The sequence below is a fragment of the Solanum stenotomum genome, chromosome 10 (genome assembly GCF_019186545.1).
Source record: "Solanum stenotomum isolate F172 chromosome 10, ASM1918654v1, whole genome shotgun sequence".
NCBI classification, from domain to species: domain Eukaryota; kingdom Viridiplantae; phylum Streptophyta; class Magnoliopsida; order Solanales; family Solanaceae; genus Solanum; species Solanum stenotomum.
The window spans coordinates 40,850,938-40,878,634 of record NC_064291.1 but is presented as its reverse complement, the minus strand read 5'-3'; the positions used below and the strand labels follow the sequence as shown (position 1 = coordinate 40,878,634).

Here is a 27,697-nt window from a genome sequence, read left to right as displayed (position 1 = left end):
TAGTTTTCCTTTCGTCTATGTCCACATTTCAGACTTAGACTTTCTAGTTAGTTATTAGTTCGTTAGTTTTAGGTTGTGACCCTTTTGTTTAGACTTTGGTTTATTGTTAGATGTTTTGGTACATTGACTTTCAGGTTCTTGGTAGTATTTCCGCATTTGTTTAGTTGTTAGATCTTTTGGAAGTTTATGGGAACTTCAATTTTTAGATATTTAACTTGCTTCTGTAACTTAAATGCTTTAGTTTTTGGTTTAGTTGCTTGGTTTGGGTTGTAGTAGTGGTTCTCCCATAAGAGGGTTAGTGTGGTTGTCAATCACGATGGTCTGGGTCGTGATAAAGTTAGTATCAGAGCCTCAGTTCGTTGATCTCGATGTACCAAAACGAGTCTAGTAGAGTATTGCGGAACGGTACGGGGACACCTTTACTTTTCTTCAACATGTTATAGGACTTTAGAAAATCTCTATGTTTTCTCTTGTCTCATTTCGTGTTATGACTTGATTCCAATTGATATCTGGCGATTCAAATTGGTATATAACCTCATTCACTCTTCTATCCGCAGATGGTTAACAATAGATTCAACGACGTCAGTCCCGTAGCTCCCGCCAATGCTCCAGCTGAGGAATCTGCAGCGAAAGGTCACAGTTGAGGCATGGAAAGAGGAAAAACTAGGGGTAGAGGCCGAGGAAAAGTGGCGCCTACTAGAGATAGGGTACTGATCGAAAATGATCCCCAAAATGAGGCCCCTCATGTGCATCATGAAAAGATAAAGCAGAATATTTAGGTTGAAAGTGACAAGAGGAAAATGTGCAAGCTGAAACTACAAGTATTCCTCATTTGAACCCAGTGTTAGCTCAACAGATCATGTCATTCTTGAAAGGGTTGGTTGGTCTTGGAGTGCTTCCCTCTATTCAAGCAACTCAAACTCTCACTAATCCCCATGTTGTTAGCACTACGTCCACGGTGGGTGGGACGGGAGGTGATGATGCTTTCTTCCGTCCTTTGTTGGGTTCTATTATGACTGGTAATGAGCATGAGATGTTGACTAGGTTTTTGAAGCTAAAGCCTCTTGTATTTGTTAGTTCTGAGAATAAGAATGCGTATGAGTTTATCTTAGACTGCTATTAGAGGCTTCATAAGTTGGGAATTGTCCATCAGCATGGGGTTGAGTTCGTGACTTTCCAACTTCAAGGTGAGGCTAAGCAGTGGTGGAGAGCTTATGTGGAGTGTAGATCTTCAACATTACCCCCACTCTCTTGGACCCAATTTCATGCTCTTTTTTTTAGAGAAATATGTTCCTAGGACTTTGAGAGATCGCAAGAAGGATTAGTTCATGGCTTTGGAGCAAGGTGGTATGTCTGTGGCTTCTTATGAGGCCAAGTTTCATGTTTTGTCTAGATATGCTACTCAATTGCTGACTACTGAGGAAGACAAGATCCGTTTATTTATTGGGGAACTAAATTCTGAGTTGTAGGTATTATCTGTTCATATGACCTTTGCAGGGAGGAGCTTTAATGAGGTAACTGACTTTGTTAAGAAAGTGGAGGGGGTGAGGCGAGATGGTCAAGCTAAGGCATTGGCTAAAATGGTCAAGAACTCGGGTAACTTTCAAGGTTCTTACTCCAGGGGGTTCAGAAGGCCAACGCTTGCAGACAAGCCAATTCAGTCCGTTATTCCCGCCTCTACAGGTAAGTACTAAGGAACTCCACCTCATAATGTGATTCAGGATAGCCAGGGAGTTGCGTCTTTGAGGGGCGACAGACTATCTTTTGATCATACTTGCTACAATTGTGGAGAACCTGGGCATATGAAGAGAGATTATCCCCACCTGCGCATGATGGATTTAGTGCAGCAGCAGACTAGAAAAGTGGTACCCGCGGGAAATGGTAATAATGGTCAAGGGCGTCCACAAGGTGGGCGAAGAGGTAATCAGCGAGGTTGTAGGGGTAGAGGAAATGGTAACGCAGGCAGAGGTGCAGCGCAACCAGACAGACAAGTAGCTCGTCCAGATGATATGGCTCAATGTTATGCCTTTCCTGGCAAGAGTGAGGCAAAGGCGTCCGACGCAGTGATCACATGTACTATTCTTGTTTGTGACCAGATGGCTAATGTGTTATTTGGTCCGGGTTCCACCTATTCTTATGTATCCGTGTGATTTGCCTCAGAATTAGCTATGATTTGTGATATACTTGATGTCATCATCCATGTTTCTACCCCAGTTGGAAAGTCTGTCATAATCACCCATGTCTATCATGCTTATCCTATTTTGTTTATGGGTTTTCAGACTTGGGTTGATTTGGTGATTTTTGATATGACTGACTTTGATATAATCTTAGGCATGACTTGGTTGTCCCCCCTATTATGTTGTGCTTAATTGTAATACTAAGTTTGTAACTCTAGAAATTTTGGGAAGGGAAATTAGAGTGGGAAGGGGTGTACAAGCCTAAGCAAACTAAGATTATATCCTCCATTCGGGCTAGAAAATTGGTAGGGCAGGGTTGTTTGGCTTATTTGGCTCGTATTCGAGATGCTGAGGTTGAGTCTCCATCTATTGAGTCTATTCCCGTGGTGTCATAATTTAGAAAAGTGTTTCCTAATGACTTGCCCAGTACGCATCTAGATAGAGATATAGATTTCTGAATTAATTTAGAACCTGGAACGCATCTCATTTCAATCCCTTCATATCACATGGCTCCAGCAGAATTAAGAGAGCTTAAGGCTCAAATCCAAGAGCTTTTTGATAAGTGATTTATTCGTCCTAGTGCTTCCCCATGGGGTGCTCCAGTTTTGTTTGTTAAGAAAAAAGATGGTAGTATGAGAATGTGTATAGATTACCGGCAATTGAATAGGGTCACTATTTGAAACAAGTATCCTTTGCCTCGAATAAATGATCTTTTTAACCAATTGCAAGGTGCATCAATTTTCTCTAAGATTGATCTAAGGTCTGGCTACCATCAGTTGAAAATTAGGCCTGAGGATGTGCCCAAGACGACATTTAGAACCTGCTATGGGCACTACGAGTTTCTAGTTATATCTTTTGGTTTGACTAACGCGCCTGCAGCTTTCATGAGTTTGATTAATGGGGTGTTTTATCCATTTCTTGATTTGTTTGTTATAGTATTCATTGATGATATTTTGGTCTATTAAAAAAGTGAAGAAGAGCATGTCGATCATCTTCATATTGTTTTGGGTGTTCTTGGGAAACAAATGTTGTATGCTAAATTTTCTAAGTGTGAATTTTGGTTGACTTCTATTGCATTTTGTGGGACATGTAGTGTCAAAAGAAGGGGTAATGGTAGATCCTTAAAAGATTGAGGCGGTTAAGAATTGGGTTCTGCCTAGCTCTGTGACGGAAGTTAGGAGTTTTGTGAGGCTCGCTAGCTACTATCGTTGATTTGTGAAGAACTTTGCTTCTATTGCCACTCACTTGACTAATTTGACCAAAAAGGAGATACCATTTGAATGGACTGAAAAATGTGAGGAGAGCTTTCAAAAGCTCAAGACTTTTTTGACCACCGCACCTATTTTAGCACTACCGATTGTAGGTAAAGATTGTATTATTTATTGTGATGCTTTACATTGTGGTTTGGGTGCTGCGTTGATGCAGGATAAGAATGTTATAGCTTATGCATCGAATCAAGCATAAGAGGAGTTACCCAACACATGATTTGGAGTTGGCAACGGTAGTGTTTGCTCTTAAGATCTGGCGGCATTACCTTTATGGTGTTAAGTATGAGGTGTTTACTGATCATCATAGTTTGCAACATGTGTTTACTCAAAAGGATCTGAATTTGAGACAGAGAAGGTGGATGAAGCTACTCAAGAATTATGATGTGACCATTCAATACCATCCGGGCAAAGCTAATGTGGTGGCAGACCTTTTGAGTCGAAAAACGGTGAGTAAGGGTAGTTTAGCTTGCTTGAGTGTATCCAAGCGACCCTTAGCTAAGGAAATCCAGACCTTGGAGTCTAAACTCATGCAGTTGGGCATCTCTGAAAGAGGTGGGGTGTTAGTTGGAGTCTAAATTCATCTAGTTGAGCATCTCTGAAGGAGGTGGGGTGTTAGCAAGCATTGAAGTGAGGGCCACATTCATTGAGGAGATCAAGGCCAAACAATTTGAGGATGAAAATTTGAATAAACTTAAGAACAAGACTGTGATTGGTAAAGCACAAGAGACCACTCTTGATGCAGAAGGCGTGTTCACTTTTAAGGGAAGAATTTGTGTTCCTAGAGTAGATGACTTGATTCAGAAATTGTTAGTGGAATCTCATGGTTCGCGATATTCTATTCATCCGGGTGTGACCAAGATGTATTGGGATTTGAAGCAAATTTATTGGTGGCCAGGCATGAAGAAATATATAGCGGAGTTTGTGGCTAAGTGTCAGAATTTTCAACTAGTGAAGTATAAACACCAAAGGCCTGCAGGTTTACTTCAGAAAATGCCAATTTCGGAATTGAAGATAACCATGGATTTTGTGGTTGCTCTTTCCAAGACTTTGGGGAAGTTTGATTCTATTTGGATAGTGGTTGATAGATTGACTAAGTCAGCCCACTTTTTCCGGTAAGAATAGATTACAATGCTGAACAATTGACTAAAGTTTATGTGAAAGAGATAGTGAAGGTACAAGGGGTGCCCCTTTCTATTATCTCAGATCGTGGTACTTAGTTTACCTCCAAGTTTTGGAGGAAATTACATGATGAATTGGGCACACAACTCACTTTTAGTATAACTTTCCATCCACAGACGGACAGAAAGTCGGAGAGGACTATTCAAGTGTTAGAAGACATGTTGAGGGCATGTGTGATTGATTTTGGAGGGCATTGGGATAAGTTCTTACCTTTGTGTGAATTCTTTTATAATAATAGTTATTACTCCAGCATTGATATGGCACCATTTAAGGCACTTTATGGGAGGGGATGTAGATCACCCATAGGATGGTTCGAGATGCTCAAGATAAGGTGATGAGTATTCAAGCTAAGCTTTTAGCAGCCTAGAGTAGACAGAAGAAGTATGTGAATCATAAAGTAAGAGACATGGCGTTTCAAATCGATGAGAATGTTCTTCTTAAAATATCACCCATGAAAGGGGTGATGAGATTTGGCAAGAAAGGTAAGCTAAGTCCACGATACATTGGTCTCTTTGAGATTCTTGAATGCGTAGGGCCAGTGGCGTATAAATTGCCTTTACCTCCTAATTTATTGGGAGTTCATCTGGTATTTCATGTGTCCATGTTGAAGAGATATCATGGTGACGAAGATTATATCATAAAGTGGGACTCAATTGTGTTAGACAAAGACCTCCAATATGTGGAGGAACCGGTTGCAATACTTGATCGTGATGTGCGTAAGCTGAGGACCAAAAAGATTAAGTCCGTGAAAGTTCAATGGAAGTATCGTCCAATTGAGAAAGCTACTTGGGAAACCGAGAGGGACATGCGAGACAAGTATCCCCAATTTTTCGTTGATTCAAGTACTACTTCATTCCTTTCTTAACTTATTTTCCTAAGTTTGTCACTCGGGGACGAGTGATGGGTAAATTGGTATCTATTATAACGATCAGGTTCCGTTGTTATAGAAAAGCTAACGGAGAAAAATTTTGGGTCAGAAATTTTTTTCGTAGTAACTTGGAATTTTCCAATCTAGTCTAGAATTGGATGAAATCGGAGTCACTAAAGTATAGAGAAATTTGGTAGCAGTTGGGTGATCTAATTATGATTTTGATTTCATGAGTAGTTAAATAAGTCGTTAAGAAATCCATACGACTTTACGACTTTACATAATTGAATCCGGGCGAGTAGAACTCCCGAAATTGATCTTAGCATGAACGGGTAGTTTCTGAGTATCATTGGTTGAAGACGTGTTGTGAAATTGGGTTTTTGGAATTCTTTAATGTGCTCATTATTTCATGCAAGCCGTGTTGGCGGTGATTTCGGTCGCCAGAGCGAGGCCGCTGTAGAGGGGTGAGGACCACTGTCGGGGGCCAGGCGCGACTTAAAGTCGTAAATAAACCAAAAAAATATTTTATTCTGCACTTTTTAAATTTGAGAACTAAGGAACGTACCCAGGGCTTTTATTTACGGTTTTCCACCATTCTTGAGGCTAAAGGTAAGATTATAACTCCCCGAATCCATTTTTCGATCCGTAGAACGTAATCAAATGGGTAATTATCGATGGGGGAGGGTTTTGATCTAGAAACTATGATGAAAAAAGCCCTAATTTGGATACTTGGTATCATGAGTATGATTTAGGATTGGTAGACTTGTTAGTAATTAAGGTAATTAGTGATTGTTTATTGATTCCCATATTATATTGAATGTTTGTAGACCAAGAACAAGCAGAACGAATTTGGAAAGGGAATGATCAAGTTTCTTAGGGTTTCAAGTTTGTTTCGAGGTAGGTGATGGTTATGATTCTATGATTGTGTGATGTATGTTCGTTCTTGTTTCATTATGATGCATGTATGTATGCGAATGTTGCATTATTGATCACATTAATTGTAAATGAGGATATATGAATGATGAATGTCACGAATCATGACTTGATTGTATGATTATGAGAATGTACCTTGTGATTATGATTGTGGCTTATTGAATGGATCGGGTGTTACGTTCCGACACACTAACTTGGGATCAGTTGCCACGTTTAGGCATAAATATGGGATCGGTTGCCACATTTCGGCATAATCATTGGATCGGGTACCACGTTTCGGTATGCTAACTGTTTGAGTTTGGGTTCCATGAGAGGACCAATGACTTGTCATATTTGTATATCTTGAGAAATGTGAAGTTGTTCGTTGTTCATAAATGTTGATAATATTATATATGTTCGCTATATGCATGTGATTATATTGTTGTATTGACTTGTGTATGTTGCACTTAGTGGGATAGCCGCGTGATCCTACCAGTACACTGTGGTTGTGTACTAATACTGCACTTGCTCTTTCTTTGTTGAATACATGACATCTTCAAGCTGCTATTGATAGACCTCGTTTAGAAGATCAGTGATCGCCGATCGAATTCAAGGGTGAGCCAGTTCTTTCAGGCTGCCATGAGTTCTCCTTTCGTCTATGTCCACATTTCGGACTTAAACTTTCTAGTTAGTTATTAATTCGTTAGTTTGGGGTCGTGACCCTTCTTGTGTAGAGTTTTGTTCATTGTTAGATGTTTTGGCACATTCATTGTAGTATTTCCGCATTTGTTTAGTTGTTATATCTTTTGGAAGTTTATGGGAACTTCAGTTTTTAGCTATTTAACTTGCTTTCGTAACTTAAATGCTTTAGTTACTTGGTTTGGGTTATAGTAGTGGTTTTTCCACCGGAGGGTTAGTGTGGGTCACGATGGTCTGGGTCGTGACACTTAGTTCCTAATTTATCCTTGTCATTAATTATAACAATTTTCCTATTACATTTTTCAAGACATTGTATTTATTATATTCAAAGAGTGATACAGTAAAATTACTTTTCCATTTATAATTTCTTAAGAAGTATGCAAAGTTAATAATGAACAACTATTATTTAACCGAGAGAGAAATATCTCACNTTTGACATTGTTTTGACAATCAGCCCAAAATATGAGATGTGTGTAATACACTTGTTGTGACATCACAGTGACATGACAAATTGATGAATTAGATGATGACATGTGTAATTTAAATCTAAAAATGTATTTTAAAAAATAACTATTTTAGTCTATTTTAATTATTTTTTTAAAAAAACTAACTAAAAAATAAAAAACGATTTTTCTAAAAAAAGCCACCTACACACCCACGCCATCAGTCCTCTTCGTCAAATCATGTACTATCATGTTCCCCAGCGGTATCGTGATCACAATGAGTAAGCCTTGCCTCTTCACCCCAAGTAGTATGACATGGTTGCGCACCCAAGATAAAAATTAATTCCCCTTTCAACCGAATAGCATCAAAAGTTTTCACTCATTCCATTCATTTTCTTTCCATTACTAATCATTTATTACAATTATATGAAAAATAATTAACTTTTGCTGGGAAAAAAAATGTTATCTTCATTAGGAAAATGGAGTTATGCCGGAAAATATGAAACTTAGATCTATGTAATAACTAAAAAATGAAAGAAGGAAAAAACCAAAAAGAGTTGGAGAGAGTGAGAGAAAGAAAGAGAGGTGGAAGGGGTGTGGGTGAAGGAAATGATGAAAAGAGGGGTGTGGGGAAGAAGACGACTTTTCTTCTTCTTTTTTCATTTTTTTTTGTTAATGAATTTTAAAAAATATTAGCAGTATAAGTTGGAAAATAAATAAAAAATAAAAAATCATTTGTTTAACGCGCTTAAGGAGGATGGAACACACTTTTTTAGCCATATCAGCATTTTGTATTTAATAGGAATGACTTTTGAACAAATAAGGTGTTCAATAGGTACAAGCCTTAATTGAGGTGTCTAACTGAAATATGCGGACAACTTTGAATTGTCGTGGATGACTTAGGCCTATATTTAATTTACTTTGAACATGCATAGTGCATGTTGCCCAATGTGCTTTAAAGACGTATATAAGATTATACACACGCAAGCAAAGAGAGACACCATTTCGGTTATGGTATACTCTTTCGCACCGTAATAATTTATGTGATGTTATTTAACTTGATATAAAATTTACAGAAAAAATAAAGTATTTTTAAAATGTATGATTTCTTATTTTTATCACAATTAAAATACTTTATGTAGCGACATCAAGATTTATAATTTATTTTAGACGACAAATTTTAGAAGTATATTTTTCTGTCCTTAAATTCTATGCTTAGTAAAACACATTCACATAAATGGTAACGAGTATGAAAACCTGATAACTTTTATCCAAATCTATATATATAACAATAAATAAAAAATCTACTAAATATTGATATTTAACTATAAACATAATTATTAATGTATATTAATTTATAAAAACTCATAAAATTTAAATCTCGATCAAGAAAGTACTAATTAATCTTCTTAAAAAGGTGAAAAGAAGATTTACCCAAATCTTTGCTTCTTCATGCATGAACGTCATGATTTGATTATTGATGTGAAAAAAGAAGCAAAGTATATGGTTATTGCATGTGATTTGTTGTTTCCAACTCTTCATGTGGTAGGTTAGTTTAATGACTTTATTATGTAACAAAAAACATACCATTAATTACATGGGATTAATTACAATAATCTATTACCTATTCATTGCTTTTTTTGCATGTGACACCGAGTGATCAAGGACGTAATTAGTCACATATATACAAAATGGAGTGAATAATGAATAAAGTGGTCCAGCAAATTTATCTGAATTAACTAAGGATATTCTTGTCCTTTTGTTTTATTTAAGCGGATTCAGAATTTTAAGTTAATTTGTTGATTTTCAATAGATTAGCGAGGTTCTTAAATTTATTTTCTTTTAGCACGCGATCGGATTCAAAAGAATCCAAATTCAATATTTTATCGTTATTTGATGGTCGAGAAAAAGTGACATTGATCATCTTGAATAACTGAATATGAAAGAGAACTTAGTGAAGAGAAAACCAAATGATTTGAGGCTTAGATTTTGTGGTTATATAGACTCACACTTTATAATTTCAACTTATTTAAATACAGAAGTTTAATTTAAAATGAATAACTAAAACCCAAAAAATTAACTTCTAAAATAGAATATTGCAAATCAAAGAATAAGACCAACATATATCAATTTGAACCACAAGATGAAATTTCATTTTCATTCTCATTACTATCAAAATCATTCAACAAAGAAAGAGTTAACTTCCCTTTTTGTGTGTGTAATATGTTTAATTATGCATAAAATAATACTCGCAAAATCACTTAATGATGTATTGCTCGTTTGGTATGAGGGATAAGGAATAATTAATTTTGAAATTAGTTCTAGGATGAGTCTATCCCATATTTGATTGGAATAAAATTGCAAAATAACTTATCTCAAAACTAGTTATCCTGATATTGTAATATTATTATTATTTCACATACATTAAGGATAGAAAAACAACCTAAAATAGTTAATACTGATATAATTTATTCCCAACTAAACGAGCCTTATATTATTAAGATCACATTATTACTTTTTCAATTTTATGCTCTCCACTAGTTAAAAATAATAGAGTAAAGTGGCAATGACTGTGTCATGCACTATTTACACCTCTTTCAATTAAATGGAATTTCAGAACAGAAAATAAACACAAAAACATGAAAAAAAACAAACGAAAAGAGAATATGGGAGAATCAAAAGCAATTTTTTAACCCTGACCTGAGTGTTTCTCTTTTTCTCACTTTTTTGGTTTCAAATTTGATTTGAAATTTGGGTAAAAAATATATTTTATTGGTTGATTTCTTTTTAGTTGACTTTGTAATTATTATTATTTCAAGAAAGGAGAAACTAACGTGAAGCACTACATGCGTTCTGCTTTTTACTTTTTGGAATAAAAAAGCTACTAGAATTTTAAAAAAATTGTTACACACTTAAAATATTTTTCAAATATATTACTAATCAAAATGAAATTTCTCTTTACCCAAGTAGTGAGGATTCCGAAAACCTACGATCCGCCCTTATATAATATATTGTAGTAATATGCATTTATATTTGGATGATAGTGTATTCTTAAAATATTTTTCAATATATTTACAAAATCTTTCAATATGGAATTTTTCGGAATGTATTTAAACTTAGTCTGACTTTAACGTGGATATCAAACATTAAGTGGAAAAAAAGAAAAAGAAGATAGTGTACTTTTCGACTATATATCGGAAGTACAGTACTTTTGGGGTAATTGTTTTATTATTTCTATAACTTAACAGTGAAAATATGAAAAATGGAAACTTATAGAATTTTGTGTCCTACATATATTATGTCATATATGATTTATGTGTCTACTTATTTAACTTTATACAAGTTTAAGAGCTTATTTGGATCGACTTAAAAGTTGGTTAAACATGCTTATAAGTCATTTTTAGCTTTTGAGTTTTGAGAGAGTTTGACAAAAGTTAAAAATAACTTAAAATAACTTTAAAAAAAAGTTAAAAATCAAAAGTAGAACTCCTCCTATTTTGGTCTCCCCATTTAAGTAATATCTATCCTACACTTTTTTTTTTATACCAATATTCAATATATTAGGTAACTTTCAAGCAAATTCACGCACTTCTTTTTGCCTTTTTCTCCTTCTGCATTTAGACACATATGACTAAAATTTTAATCAATTTTAACATGTATTAAGTTAAATTAAATGAATTTGTTAGATTTATTGTTATTTTGACAATTTGATGATTGAGGTATGATCTTTATGATATATGAAAGTTATGTTTCAAATTCGAGCTTATTTGGATGTTAAAATATGAGATACAAAATTCTTATTTTTTGTCAAAGTTTCAAACACACATATCTAAAAGTTGAGGCCATTTTTACATGTAGGTCAGTTATGTATATATGAAAAGCTTTGTGGTTCTGATTATCACATGTTGTGTGTTTTTACATGTAGGTCAGTCAACACATTATGAATCTGGGCTGAAGTCATGCAAATTCATTGAAACTGAAAATACTGCTAATTTTAACTTCTTATGCACCTTTCAAAAAAACAAAACCCTTCAAAAATAATTAGGGACAAAAAAAGATTTAGACATGCATGACACAAACTTTAACCACGCACCTCAATACTCAAGTAAAAAATGTCTAAACTTTTGCCATGGCAAGCCATACTTAACATCAGGCGAAAACGCTTTGATGTTTGGCCTTCACAAGACCACACTTTTCAGATGCGAATATTAGAAGTTGCCAAGCCAATGGTCATTTGTCACTCAAGAAATGAGGTACATTGTTGCACCTACTCTCAGAAATATGGACTGCTTCTTTCCTATCACAAACTTCCTCATCCTGTTTATTTTCTTCTTTCCCCCCTCTTCTAATACCTTGTGTACTTTCCACTACTACACTTCATAAGAATGTATAGGAGGGCCTAAGATATTTACACTTTACAAGAACAATGAAATAGAATTTAGCACATCAAAAGAAGAGCTTCTCGAGTACGGCCAAGCAGACTCAGTGCAGTTGCAGCTATGTGATTTCCAGTCAGTCCTGCAACAGCAAGCTGCTCTTTTGGTGATGCTTGCTCGATATAGTTGTCAGGCAAAGTGATTGGTCGCCACTAAGAATAGGTCATCAAAAAAGAAGTTTAACCTTTAATCTCAGACCATATAGTATTTAAAATGATATTAGAAGAAACCATGAAGTTCGAAAACATATTCCAAGTCGAAGATGTCCATTCAGATTCAGTAACGTGGAAAGAAACTGTGCTTGGAAAGAGGGAGAGGGGAAGGAGACATATAAGCTTAGCATTCTATTAAAAGTTTCTAAATCACGAGTCAGAAGAATTAAAGGAAAGCAGCTCATACTTCTAATGTGGAAATGTGACTGTTCGTCTTGAAAAGAATTCCTACAGCTATCATTGAGCAAAATGATTCAGGAGCGATTTGAAATTTACCTTAATTCCTGCATCGAGCTGCCCATCAAGTGAGAGGAACTGTGCTACATGTGATGCAAATCCTCCTATAGAGCCTTCCTCGACTGTAACTAGAAAGGAATGGTTCTTGCATAATTGCCTAAGAAGTCGTATGTCAAGGGGCTTGCAGAATCTTGCATCAGCGACAGTCACTTCAACACCAAGCTTTGAAAGAAGTGATTGAGCTCTCAGACAATTTTGTACCATGGATCCATAGCCAAGTAAAGCAACATCTTTACCCTCTGTAAGTATTCTCCCTATGCCAACCTTCTCCACAACAACAAAACAAAAAAGTGTATAAATGCAAATTCAAATATGAAGGGGCTTATTTGATTGTGTTATGTAGACCAATCACATTACGAAACAAGTTGTTGTTGGATAAACATTCAAATATATCACATCCCTTAAAGCAATATATGGGTAATAATACAAAGTTTTTTATAAAATAAACACGGAATGCCAATTGTAAATTACAAAATTGATTTAGTAAAAGAAACTGAAAATATTAGGTGATAATTCAAATCAAACCTGTGCTAAAATATTGAGTTACCATTGTCATGAATGCATCAGAACCTTTCTAGATCTATTTGCCAAAGTATTACCTCAATGGGAATTCCACTAAATGAGTGTTCCATCACTGAAAGGGCACCCCGAGGGTAGCGGAAGCAAACCGGCCTGTCATCAATAAGGGCAGCAGTTGCAACCATATGAGAAAGCTCAACTTCATCAGAAGGAGCCATCACGATCATGTTTGGCAAACAGGACATAAATGCTATATCAAATGCCCCACAATGTATAGGACCATCAGATCCTACTAATCCAGCACTTGTAATGATGAAACGCACGGGAACCTTCTGACGATCTACATCATGGACGACCTAAGCAGCCAATAAAACATGATGGGAACTTTAGAAAATTGTGCTTTATCTTTAACACGCTGACGCTCAAATTGAGAACATTTCTTTGGTACAAGATATCTTAGAAACCCCAAATAAAAGTCGTCTATTAATGTGCCTGGACAAAACTGAAGTTGGAAGCTATCAACCTGTAGACTCGTACAGAACAGGATCAATTTTACCATATAGCAGTGACTATCCATCGCATCGCGGTCACTGAAATCTTAATTTATTCATTTGATAAAGTAAAGATACACATAAAATGATAATGACACAAGTTATAGACCAAAACTTTCAGCTACACGTTCAACCATTTAATGCTGATCTCAATAACTTTAACAAGTTGGTCCTATATACTTTATGCCCAATTGACATTCTCAAAGTTATTGAACCACTTCTTTACTTCATTTTCTAAACAGAAGTCCAATTTACTTCATAAGTTTGAAATTAGTTGGACATCTTCGTGTCCTCCCTATTGCTTTTCTTTTTCCTCTGGATAAGACCCGTCTTCTTCTTTAAAATGATTATTTGGACAAAAACAACAAATTCCAAGCAAGTACAGGATTTCAGACTCACTGCGTGAGGCTTATTAAATAAAGAGTGACCTACTGCTCAGAAATATAACAACAATGAAGTTACTTTTCTGGACATGTTTCAAATACTAAGGAACATGATGCATGGAAGTCAAAGCTGCGGGACAAAAAGAACAAAATCAATCTGACATGGATAAGGAAAAGTAATCTAATGATATTTTTAGATGTTCAGGACTTTTAGGTTGCATTTGCTTGAGATTTTGGAAAACTTGCATAAAACATTTGCAGACACAACCAAAGATCTTGCTTTAGTTGCTCATTTCTTGATCTCAATTGAATTTCTAAGTCAGATAAACGAGGGACCAGAAAGATATCATGAATACTGAAAGAGAATTATAAGGTAAACTGCAACCATCATTTGGAAACCTAGGTACGTACTGCTTACAGTAAATAAATGGTAACCCTTCCCAGAAGAGGGCATAAACCACCCCCTTCAATATGATAAATGTGAAACTTCTAGAAAAATGTCCAAGTCAATTCTTTTTTTTCCTATGGACTAGTTTGTTAGTAGCACCTATTCAATTCTCCATTTCCTCTTCCAATATTAGGAAGTGCAATTAAGATAAAGAAAATGAGAATTGTGAAGTCTCTGACTCAATGACTAGACCTACAATTCAATGATTTTCAATCCACTGAACAAATTCTGAACCAAGTATTTAGTGTGTTTTTTGTATCCATTGATCCTTTACTTGCTACAGCTAAAAAGTTACACATCTAAATAAAGTGATAGTTGGTTGTTGATGCATGAGACCCTTCCTCTTATTTCGTGGGAGGTGGGGACAGAACCAGGCCATTTATTAGACATTTGCACTAGCTGCCTTGTCTATTTTCTTATCCTCGGTGTCCATCTCTGTGTGAGTGTGTGCGAGAGAGAGAGAGAGAGACCTGGTCATAGGCTCTTTGGAGGAAAGCTGAAGGAATTATGCAGAATGGCTTCAGCCCTCCACATGCCAACCCAGCTGCAAATGTTACCGCATGTTGTTCGGCCATCCCAACATCAAAGAACTTCTCTGCAAAGACATCCTTCAGAAGGTGAAGTGATGGCTCCATTCCCATGCCTGCATGAACAGCTACAATATCTTTGTGTCTCTCTGCCTCTGATATCAAGGCCTCTACAAAGCAATCACTATATGTTCGATTGCCACAAGGTATAGTGTCTGAGCTAGATACACCTGCTTTGACAATAAAAAGAAGGTTGACTATTAGTAGAATTTGTAGTAATAATACATAGCTTTGCCATTCAGGATAACTTTGCTACTACAATTTTAACACTTCTCGAGTTCCATCTGAAAACTATCAGCTTCCACTCGGACATGCTTCTGAGCCAGAACAGCTTACAACAAATCATTTATACCCAGTTTTTGATTTTTTACATGAACTTCACTCAGGAAAAACTTATTGAATGGTCAAGGTAGGGCAGCTAGTATTCATTAAGTCCTATAGCATCACCTCACGATGCTCACAATGCTTCCAAATATATGGAAAGGTAGAAATTCAAATTACTTTTGATAGAAAGAAGGGTCAGTTTATCAGGATTAGATCTTACCTGACCTCCACTAGAAATCTACTCTAAAATTGATCTGAATAGTGATGATAATCAGGATTTTATTCAACCCTTATTTGGAAATCAATTGATTAAAATTAGTTTTTAAAATCCAGAAGAAAGATGCTTTTTTAAATTATACAAGTATGCCTCAATCCCAAGCAAGTTGGGGTCGGCTATATGAATCCTCACAAATCATGCAGTCCATTTAAGTTCATCCACGTCTTCTAAATTATTTAGTATTAAAACAGTGCAAATGTGCAATACAAGACAATTGAAGAATGAGATATACATATGCATATAAAGCCATAAAATATGACTGAGCTTGTTATGGGTACCCTTGGAGTAAAACCTAGTCTGTTTGGTATTCCTCCTAAAAACTGTTTATATTTAGAAACACTTTTTTAAAATAACTTTTCAGAAAAGTGTTTTTAAAAAAAAGGCAATTTGTGTCTGGCTAATTCATTTGAAAAGTGTTTTTGATAAATAGACTGTGTTTGACTAATCTTTTTTAAAAAAAATGCTTTTAAGTGTCAAATTACGAAAAAGTGTAAATATTAATGTACCTTTAATATTAAGATTATTTTATAGAGAGGGACTATTTTTAAATATCTGTTATAATAATTTTAATCAAACCTTTTATTTTATTCAAATTTTCAACCAATATTATACATAGATAAAATAAAATAAGCAAATAAAGTATTGATATAATATTAACATGATGATTTATATATAATTAAAAATAATAAAAATATAAAATGATAATTAATAAACGTAAAATAATAAAAAATTATTATATAAAAATAAAAAATAAAATTCTTAAATGAAACTTAACCAAATCTATGAGATATGCTAATAAATTAATAAGAGATATATTGACAAATATGTATATATGAAAGAGATATTTTGATCTTGGAAAAAAATAATTTTCTATTTCCGCTTCTCCCTTTTTTTGAAAAGCAAGAATTTTTTTAGCTTCTTTCCAACAACAGAAAAATTGTTTCTGCTTCTACTTAAAGGCAGTTTTACTAATTTGCCAAACATCTTAATTTTTCAAGAAGAGTATTTTTTTTCTCAAAATAAGTGTTTTTGGTCTCCCACCATCAACGCCAAACAGGCTCTTAGTATAAAAGTTTAGCACCTTTTGATCAAAACTTATCCAGAAAAAACACATAGCATCTAAATGTTATATCAATTTTGCTCCCACTACATTTGCATTAGAGGAGTTCCCCAACATGTTTAATATACTCTGTTGTTTGGTAGGATGCATTAGAAAAAACAAAGCATGCATTAGTTTTGTATATTCCTAATACCTTGTTTAGTACACTTTTACAACCTATGTATAACTAATGCAAGCATTATTTATACACACCATGGTTTAGGTTGCAATTTCCCCTCAAAACCTTTTCCACATCCTTCCCACCGTATTTGTGGCAGATATTTTTGTAAACAAATATTTTTTTAGAAATAATGCAATGTATGTTATTTTTAACAGACCAATCCAAACAGTGCATAAGAAATAATCTCAGCATAACTAATACCAATATTGCTAATGCTAGCATTACTATTTACTATTCAACACTATTCTCATATACCCTTCCAAACGACCCTTAGTGTGAAAGGAAGGAAAAGGATAGGAGATCAGGATCAAACCTTCCATAATTTTATTTGCAACTGCATTCATTTGATTGTCTCCTACTTCCAGTTCTTCCTTGGTTATAACATGAACTAAAACAGGACCCATTGAATCCAAAGATGCCACTTCATTCAGAACACATACTAGATCTTCAATATTGTGTCCATCAACAGGACCAATGTAGTAAAGGCCAAGCTCTTCAAAGAGGGTTGATCCTGGCGGGCCAATCATACCACGTGCATACTCATCAACCTTGGCTGCCCATTCATACATGCCTTTCCCGATTTTCTTAGTTAATACCTATAAAAAGCAGCAGATATTTGGAATATGACTATAGTAGAAATACATGATAAGAAAAGAATTTTACCACTATAACTTTATCGGAGATAACAAAAGTCTATCACTATTTGCAACAATGATGATAATCATGTCCAAGAAGCTCACCTACGCGTTCCTTCTAAAAAAATAGTAGACTCATCTACACATACTTATCTAGTATATGTGTAAGCAACCATACATGTACATCTAGTTTTTTACTAAGGGGGCGTTTGGCCATGCGATATGAAATCATGAGATGAAGTTGAAGTTTTGATTGGACATGCAATTTGGACTTTTTATGTTGCATGTTTTCTCATAACATAAAAACCCCATAAGATGTACAGCTATTAAAATTATCCCACTTCTTTATACAATATTACCAAATAAACAGAAGTTTATAAAATCGCATAATATACTATCACAAAATTATTCTAAAAAAATACAATATTTGTTCATTCAACTTTAATTCAATAAAAAAAATTGAACATAAGTTGTAGTGTACTAGTCTTTAATATAATCATCCCACATAATACGAACAATCTCCTCACATTGAACTTACATATCTCAATCATATGATCGAGAAGACAAATCAACATTGTTACTTTGAGCCATTTGTTGGTAAATAAATTTGATGAAAAATAATGAATTTGGTGAATATAAATGGAAAAGTAAGAATTGATCTGAAGTAATAATGAATTTTATATATGTTGGTGAGAATAATCGTTACATGAGATATAGATGGTTTAAAAAATAACTATATGAATTATAAATTTTTTTTACACATGAAATAAATGGTTAGTAGATATAAATGTTGGTTTTTTTACAAAATATAAACTTGTGAGTCAATTTTTGTATTTGAAAAATCTCAAATCATGATTTTGAATTCTCAAATCATGTTTTCTTTTTTGGAGAATATGGAATTTCATCTCATGATATGAAATCAACGTGAAATTGCGTGTCCAAACCCTAATTTCATCTCATGATTTCATATTGCGATTTTGAAATTGCATGTACAAATGCCTACTAAGTTTAGTGCACTTCCGAAAATTCCGCACGAAATACTATTGTACAATTCAACATTGGTACGTCAAAACAAAAGAAAAATTCATGCAAGGTAGCAATAAACATAACTATAACTACAACCTGTTAAACACCAAGAAAATTTTCTCACTGAAGTAACATAATTATGTTTCAAATCATCTCATTAATATACCGCACAAAAATAGCTAGCACAAGTGCCTGAAAAACTACCAGACACTTCATGAAAGGTCTTTCACAATGTGAGTATGGAGACAATTTACGTTCAAAAAGAAACTGCAAGCGAATTACCATTTTTAAGTTGTTCTGATAAAGTATGTGAGATCATTTACCATCTTTAAGTTACAAAGCAAAAAAAGGGAAAACTGAAGAGAATATTCCCAAGAATATATTGCCGTTGACCCAAAGGATTGGCTCCAGATAGATTGCCCGGTCATCAAACGAAAAAAATCCCAAGAAAATGTTGTGTCAGAGAATCAGTAGATCAATATAACTACCATCAACTCTCAGATTTAATAGCACAGAGCTAGACCACTAGGATTTGACTTGGCCATGGAAAACATCGTGGAAATCACGAGCACCTCCTAAAGCAGCTTGTTTTGGCTGGATTGTAGCTAGAAATGTTTCATGACCTGAATAAATGAGCGGAGTGAAGAATAAAGAAACGACGAATAGAATTATAACACCTGGACGCACGAGATTTAATTTGAGTTAATGAAGCTGAAGAGCTGTGATTGCACGTGAGCATCCTATAACTAATTCCCGGAAAGAGCAAGAGCGGCATGATCAGTTGGATATTTTCCTCACCTTCCTCAATTCTCTCTAAACTATTCTTCCTCTTCTTTTTCTATCCCAAAATTCTCCTCTTTTTTCTTTAATCACATACAAGTTTATCTCATCAATGGAGATTCCGTATTCCAGTTATTTTCATTTCGTATTAGTAGTTTCTATTATGTAATAGAGTTCGTTTTGCTTAATACAAACCCGAGAAAATTCCCCAAAAAATTGTTGAGTTCAATTTGCTTAGTTTAATTTCTGAGTTTAATTAGTTGGATCATAATAAAATGCATGTTTAACTCAAGATATGTTGCAGAGAAGAGAAATTCCTTTGTGCAGTCGATGCTTTTTCTGTGAAAATTCTCAGGAATCTGCAGAGCATATTTTATTGCATTGGAATCATGCAAAGCAGCTATGGGATCTGTTCCTAATTAACTCTGAGTGGTGTGCAATGGGTGATGTCAAAAAAGGTGAAAGACCTATTGATTTGTTGGCAAAATGAGAAAGTCATGAAAACTAGGTGGAAAATCTGGGAAACGATACCTCTTTGCATCTTTTGGATCATTTGGTTGGAAAGGACATGTTTAGCTGGCGTTAATAATAGATGTCTAAAAAAAGAATACTTTTGGTGAAGGGAAGTATGGCAGAAAATCTAGATCAGTACATGGATTTTATAGAAGTTTTGAGAATGTAACAGTTGCAGCTGTGCTGTAATTTGTATGCTTTTAGTACCTTCTTGGTACTTTAGTATCAATGAAAGTTACAACAACATACCCGGTGTAATCCCACAAGTGGGATCAGGAGAGGGTGGTGTGTGCACAACCTTGCCCTTGCCTTGTGAAGGTAGAGAGATTATATACCCTTGGCTCAAGTAGATAAGTAAGAAAAGAAAATACAACAGTGAAGGGACCATACAGAAAATAATGGAGAAAGGAACAATAGAAGCAACAAATAGTATGATAACCGAAGCAAAAAAAAAAAACAGGTAATAGTAAAATCGAAAAACAAGACAGTAGGAGAGTACTAATAATAACACTGGGAAGCTAGACCACACTCAACTATTTACCAACCCTCTATCCTAATTTGCAACCTTTATATCCTCCTATCTAGGGTCATGCCCTCGGTAAGCGGCAGGAGTGTCATGTGTTGTCTAACCACTCCCAGTACTTCTTCGGCCTACCCCTACCTCTCCTAAGACCCATCATCGTCAACCCCTCACACCTCCTCACTGGGGCATCTGTGCATCTCCTCTTCACATGCCCGAACTATATCAATCTAGGCCTTCTTTATCTTGTCCACCACTGAGGCCACTCCCACCTTGTCCTGAATATCTATATTCCTAATCTTATCTCTCCTAGTACACCCACACATCCATCTCAACATCTTATCTCTGCTACTTGCATTTTCTAGAGTGCGAGTTCTTGACCGGCCAACACACCGCCCCATATAACATAGCCAGTCTGACAACCACTTGATAAAACTTACCTTTAAGTCTTGATGACACATTTCCACCCTCTTCCCAATCTTACATAGTTGGCTTAGTAGCTTGATACCCCAATAGTTGTTGCAATTCTGAATATCACCGGGATCATTGTACTCCACCTCCAAATTGGTTCTCGTTCAAACGCTATTGTTTTAGCCGTTGTAACTGCTAACTTCACTACCATCTTCATCGCATTATACTTCTTCCTATTAGCCCTCTTTTCATCCTCGTCTTTTCTCTATATTCTTCATATAAGCAATCTTCATGGCATCCACTTTCTTTTGGACTGCTCTATTCCACCACCAATCCCCTCAGCGATCACCTGTGTTACCTCTCGAGACCCCCAACACCTCTTTAGCTACTTCCTAATGTATTTAGTTGTCTTATCCCACAAATTGTGGTGGGATAATGAAATCTACTTTACCCTATTGAAAAATAGAACAAAGATGCATGCTTGACCTCAATTAGTAAAAGTAGTGGAAATCGAAAAACTTTTGTTGTAGATTTTGTGAGTATAATAAGTGATGTACAAACTATTTTAAAAACCTTAACTGCAAGCCACAATAGGTTTATCTTGCTCTCTTTTTGATAATTAATTTCGAAAAAGAGAAGAAGAACATAACATTTCTGTTTTGTTTAATTCCAGAATTCTTCTTTTTGGTGCTTGAAAAAGGCATATTACTTGTGCAACATGTATATCAAATTAGGATTTTGCATTTGAACCAACTCTTTACATTAACGTGGATAGGAGTATTTTGTTAGTACTTTTGTAAATATAGCAGGGACATACCTTAGCAAGTTCTCTAAACCTCCGGAAAAGTTTACTTGACTGAAGTTTGCTGAGAGTACTTGAGAAAGCATTAATAGGTATTTTAGAGGCCTCCTCAACCTTTGGGTGTAAAGAATGCCGACTATCATTTAATATCACAATCATATTTGAGTCCAAATAGCCTGAATTGCGCATTGCCTCATAAACTTGGCCGGCCATAATTGTTTCATTGTTGATCACTGCCACTACACGATCACGCTTCCCCTTAAAATCTCGGGCAATGGCCATTCCTATTGAAGGTGACACTACAGTCTAAGTATCTATATTACATGATTGATGAGAATATTATATAAATCTAGGCTGGAAAAACATTCAAATTTTTGATGGATTTAGCAGGCAACTTTTTATGAAATAATTTGTAACAAGAATTAAATTATAAAACAAGAAAGCACTTCCTATAGTAACCTTCCGTGGTGAATTTTGAAAAATAATTGAAGAAGCAAAAGTAGGATATCCTCAGCTGAGAAAGGGAAAAGCAGAAGCATGATTTTTACCAAGTCCAGCAGATACACTGTTGCATCCATGCCCTACTCCGAAGGGGTCAAATCCGCTCTCAAAATCTGGCGCTGCCACAGGCCGGCCATTTGATTTTTCAAGTGCTTGCATAATCTGCCTCCTTCCAGTGAGAAGTTTATGTGCATATGTCTGTCCAAAACGTCGAAAAAGAAATTTTTACGATGACGAAAAATTCTCAAATTAAAACCTGAATTGGGAGCTGCATAACTAAAGCTAGCTTCACATGTTATTTAGTATAACTCATTTACTTGGAAATCTACCATTTTCTGGTATATTACCAAGTGGATCTTACTTGTTCAGCCACATCCCACAATATTTTGTCCACAGGGGCATGAAATACATGGTGAATAGCAACAGTCAGCTCCACAACAGTCAGACTGGAACTTGAAGGTTTTTGAGATTTTGCGATGATAAAAGATAATTCTGATCGAATTTCATTAGCTAGTTGTTTCAGTTCCTGCACCAAGTTGGTCACAGTCAGCTAATATGGCCCCGTGATTATCAAGGGTCAAATGAGGAGAAGTGCTAATTATTTGACCTTAGTTGATAAATTCTTTAGGTTCATGGGACTTTCAATTGCATCAAGAATTGGTGTTGGCTCATTTTCACCAGTGAAATCAGCGGCATGTGGCAAAGAATGTATTTCAACAACATGACCCTGTAATAAGAAGAGTTGAAGACCAAACAACAGTTAATTCAAAAGCTTTTGGCATACAGACAAGCAATGACATTGAATATTAAAATTGTGTAGGCCATTGGCATAGGCAGATGATTGTAATTATTGTGTTGCACACATTAGCATTACAGACACTGACAGATTTTCATTGAGTCCTAGAAAATCCAATACATGAAAGGTAGACATACCACTTTATGGATTATCTTGAATAGTGGTTGAAGGAATTAGATTCGCATCACCCTGTGGGTCAACCCGGATCCATATAAATAATAAATAAATATATATGTGTTATATATTTAATTATTATTAAATAATGAAAAGACACAATGGTTAGGACTCCTCATGAACCGGTGTCTTGTCTCTGTTAAATAAGCCAGAACTCCTGCTATACAAAACAAAACAAGAACGACAAAATATTTTCTCCTTCTACCTTTTCCAATTCCAGTAAAGCTCTGGTGAGTGATACTTCAGTGTATTTCGTATTCATATACATGTGATTGCACTATTAGACTAGTGAAATAAATTCAATGATCCCGCAAACTGTGTATTTGATTAGATTCTTCGGTGGGAATAAGTGTGAGATTACACACTATAGTACTAACTTTTTTCTTTTATTCTATTGACAATTTTCTCAATTCTGATATAGTAAAAGCATGCCACCGAACACGGTCCTATTCTCTGATTCCTGACTACAATCACCATTCACCAACCACTTTGATCTGTCACTTCACTTTAACAAAGTATTCATTTTTATTGAAGGGCAGTGTACCAGCTCCAAACAACAAGCTGCATTGACTATAGTCGCCTCATTATGCTTACTTGAGAAGTCTTCACACAGACAACTACGCAAATATACTACCCAAACTAGAGATAACCCACTCTAATCATGCAATGAGATACATTTAGCTTGAGGCTAGGGCAAACAACTAGGAGGCGACTATAAGAACAAGGACCTGTAGATGCATCCCGCTCTAAGACCAAACTGTGATCTTCCCATCAAAGATATAATGCCTCTCCATAAGTTGCTCGGACTCGGGTGCGGATCTAAAGGTCGGATGCTCTATGATCTAAATTTAAAGATTCAGGGATACGGTACAGATCCATGTATGGATACGGGTGCGGGGATTCGGCTATAGAGATAATCCAAATATCTAAATAGAGTTCTAAAATCTAAATTATGAGATATTATGTAGAGAAAATATTGATCAAGAGGAGAATCCTGAAAAGCGATAATAGGAAAGGGAGTGACAATAGAAATTTGTATATAGAAGGTTTATTCCATTTTCTTCAATTTCGCATTAGGTTTTGTTTTTATTACAGAAATCATTGAATTTTTCCAGAATTTATCCCTCGAATTTGGTCAAAGTACACTTAATCGGTTGACCGGATCGGGAATGGATCCTACACCCGCGTCTTGTGGACACAGGTGCAGCACCGAAAGTGAAGAGTCTGAGCAACTTAGGTCTATCCTATAATGATTCAACCCGACCATCACCTGAGAGTGTGGTCAAGCGATTAATTGAAAACCATAGGAGGCCAAGATTAAAATCCTAGCACAGGCAAATAAATGTTAGGTGATGTCTTTGTTGGAAATCTTTAAGAAAATACTTAACCGCGAACATTGTAGAAATTTTTTTCAAAGCTTGACGTGTGTCAAAGACAATGTCATTGACCATATTTCATCCGGTATAGGTGTATCCCTAGGATTCAACAAACTCTTCTAGTATAAAACTAGGAGTGAGAATCTAACAAAGATTAAATAAATCAAAATCCACCACTACAAAATATAGGAAGAAGAACCAAGAGAAAGAATTATTCTTCTTGTTCCATGAGCTCAAAATGAAGTAGAAGAATTAAATTATTGACAAGGAAATGGACCTCTGCCACCATTTTAATCCTATGGATGATAATGGATATTTATAGTGAAGAAATGAGCACGCCATGGTGCATCCATACGTTGAGCAATTATGGCATTGTTAAAGGCCATTCAATTCTATTGAAGTCTAGCTATTCAAAGACCAAATTCAATTGAACATATTGATGAAGGAATTGAAGGCTAATAAATGTAATCAATGTGGTCACAAAATAGACGTTACAAGTTCTAAAAAACGAACATTATAACCCTTTGGGGTGGCCCAATGGTATGGGTTTGAGACTTTCATGTTGGAGGTTACAAGTTCGAAACCCCTTGCCAGCGAAAGCAAGGGGTTTGCCTTGTGGGTCGAGCTCGTCGCACCGGGTTTGCCTAGTGCGGGTTACCTCTTCTGTGTGATTTGCGACCTATTGCATAGGAACAAGGGTTTTACCCCGTGCGCACTCAAAGGGTAGCGGCTGCGGGTTTTCCTTGTCATTAAAAAAATTATATTTTCGAGATATTTATTATTATTATTATTATTATTCCAACCTTCTTTGCATTCTGGTTTTCCTTGTCATTAAAAAAATTATATTTTCGAGATATTTATTATTATTATTATTCCAACCCTCTTTGCATTCTGATTAAGCTTGAATGGACAGAGTTACTCGGTAATAGTACCATTGGAATAGTCGACGTGCCTTCGAGTTGACTTGCACACTATAGTTTAAAAAATTATTTCAACCACCCAACTTCTTACCCGTACCTCATGGATAATGTGTAACTTACATGCTCACTCAACTAGCATTGCATCACATTCCCTAATTTATGAAACCATAAAGGTAACATAGCACCAGTAATCTCACTCAAACTGTAGTCTGTTAATGCTTCTTTTCTTTCACTTTTCAAGAAATACGCAGTGTACCATCTTCATACATTTTAGAAAGGCACTTTTTTAACTTAATTGTCTTCTACACAAACAACACTCTGATTAAGCTGAACCTCTAGGCAACAGAATCGAAGGAAAATCCCATTTTTACTACACAATTAATTTATCTAACTTCAAATTAATTAAAAAGCACATGAGAAGAATAGTTCAACATCAAATGCCAAAATGATAAGAAGAAAAAAAGAAGTACCTTGGGGTGAAGAGTCAATCTTGAATACCCCAGTCTGTAAGGAAAATTGAGAGCAGAGAAGTCCGTTTCTGGGGAAAGTAACCTTGAATTTCCATGGAATTGAGGGCAGATACCAAATGGGTACTGAGAAGTAACAGCAACCATCCACTCAATTCGGTAAAAATGAGGTTTAGAGTATGAAATTGAGAACTTGCGGAAAAATCAACTGGAAAATGGCGTATAACAGGACAAACAGAGCATTTCTGGAAATGTAGTGATCGTGAATGAAAAGTATATGGGTCAAATATCACTTTGGTTTGTCGGAAAAGGGCCCGTCTAGATAAGTAAGTAAGGACGTTAGCTAATTACACAAACATTTCTATAGTTTAAAATAATTATATTTTATTTCACTAATTAATCATTTTATTTTAAAATTTAAATCAAATATATTTAAATACATATTTTTTGCTATTACATGTCTGAAATAGGGACAGAGACAAGTGGAAGGAAGACAAGTGAGATTTGCTTATTCATCTTAATTACATGTAAATTATAATAGATACACATTAGATAATATGTAAATGGTGTGATTCACATGTATTTAATAGATCAAATACGCGAGCGAGAAAGGAAAGTAACGAGTGAGGTGAGAGAAGCAAATTATATTTATCTATGTATCTTGATACATGCATACAATGTATCTAAATATAAATTACACTTAATTTTAATTCTATATATCTCGAGATACATGCATCTGAACAAATTTAGACGATATCAAAATCTCATAAAATTCATAGTATTACAAATAAAAATATATCTATATAATTAGCTCATAAATATATAAGTTACTTGATAAATAAGGCAGGCTAGCCACTTTCCACGTGGTAATTCAATATTCACATGTTGAAGAAAAATTACTTCTTATTATGAGAAACAAATTTGGATGAAAGTACCTATGTCATAAATTAAATTCACATAGGAACTATTATTGTTATTATTATTATTATTATTATTATTAGTATTAGTATTATCATTGTTATTATTTTATTTGAAATTTCTAAAATTGATAGTGAAAATTGTATTTAATTAAAAAAATTATAAATAATATTTAGTAAAATAAAAAAAGAGATCATTTTTATAAATAAAATTTTAGGACAAAATTTAGAAAAGGAAATATAGTGTTAGAAAAAATATTATTCGATCAATTTATATCTCTCAGAAAATAATAGATGCACAAAGAAAACGCGAGAGAAATTATGAACTACCTAAGATAAAATTCTATAAATTGTAAAAAAAAACATTGTTCTTTTAAGTATAACTGTCTCAAAAAGTCTATGAGAAATTATGTAACAAGTCATTCAACTTTATTATATATCAGTAAAATTACTTGAAAAATTTCTCTCGTAAAATCACAACTATATAAATTAATTATTAAAAAAACATGACATAACAAAAAATATTAATAATTTATACCACGCAGACATAAATCACATAAATTAAACAAAATTTAAAAAGATCCATATTCTATACCCGATCCATATCTTACATATTTAAAAAGTATTTCATCCGTCCGTTGTTATTTGTTTATTTTGAATTTTATACATTTTTTAAGAAATAGTTATTAATATGAATATTTTATTATAATATTTATACTAACTGATATATAGTGTATTAATAATAGTCTTTATTTAATATATTAAAAATAATAAATAATAAATAAAAAAATTATTTTTAAAAATATGCCGAAAGTAAAAGTGAATTGAGGGAGTAATACTCTTCAACTTTGCAATTTAGAGTTGATATACCCGTAACCCCTCCGTTATGAAAGTGGCTCATATATATCCTATATGGATTATATTTTTTTCAAAAAAATAATTAAAAAAATAAATTAATATTAATTTTTCACTTCCGTTAGAGGAAAAGGGTATATGTAA

The 27,697-nt window shown here is 34.6% G+C and overlaps 1 protein-coding gene across 1 annotated transcript; it reads right to left on the bottom strand.

Annotated features, from left to right (window-relative positions):
* Window positions 1-11,570: 11,570 nt before the first annotated feature.
* On the bottom strand, window positions 11,571-26,075 carry LOC125878348 (probable 1-deoxy-D-xylulose-5-phosphate synthase, chloroplastic). Its single transcript, XM_049559585.1, has 10 exons — window positions 25,785-26,075; window positions 22,656-22,775; window positions 22,410-22,574; window positions 22,096-22,246; window positions 21,563-21,831; window positions 17,174-17,456; window positions 14,863-15,149; window positions 13,091-13,366; window positions 12,471-12,755; window positions 11,571-12,134 (listed from the first exon to the last, which is right to left on the bottom strand). Exons 1-10 carry the CDS (start codon window positions 25,926-25,928, stop codon window positions 11,985-11,987), a joined length of 2,130 nt encoding a protein of 709 aa, XP_049415542.1. The 5' UTR covers window positions 25,929-26,075; the 3' UTR covers window positions 11,571-11,984.
* Window positions 26,076-27,697: the final 1,622 nt, after the last annotated feature.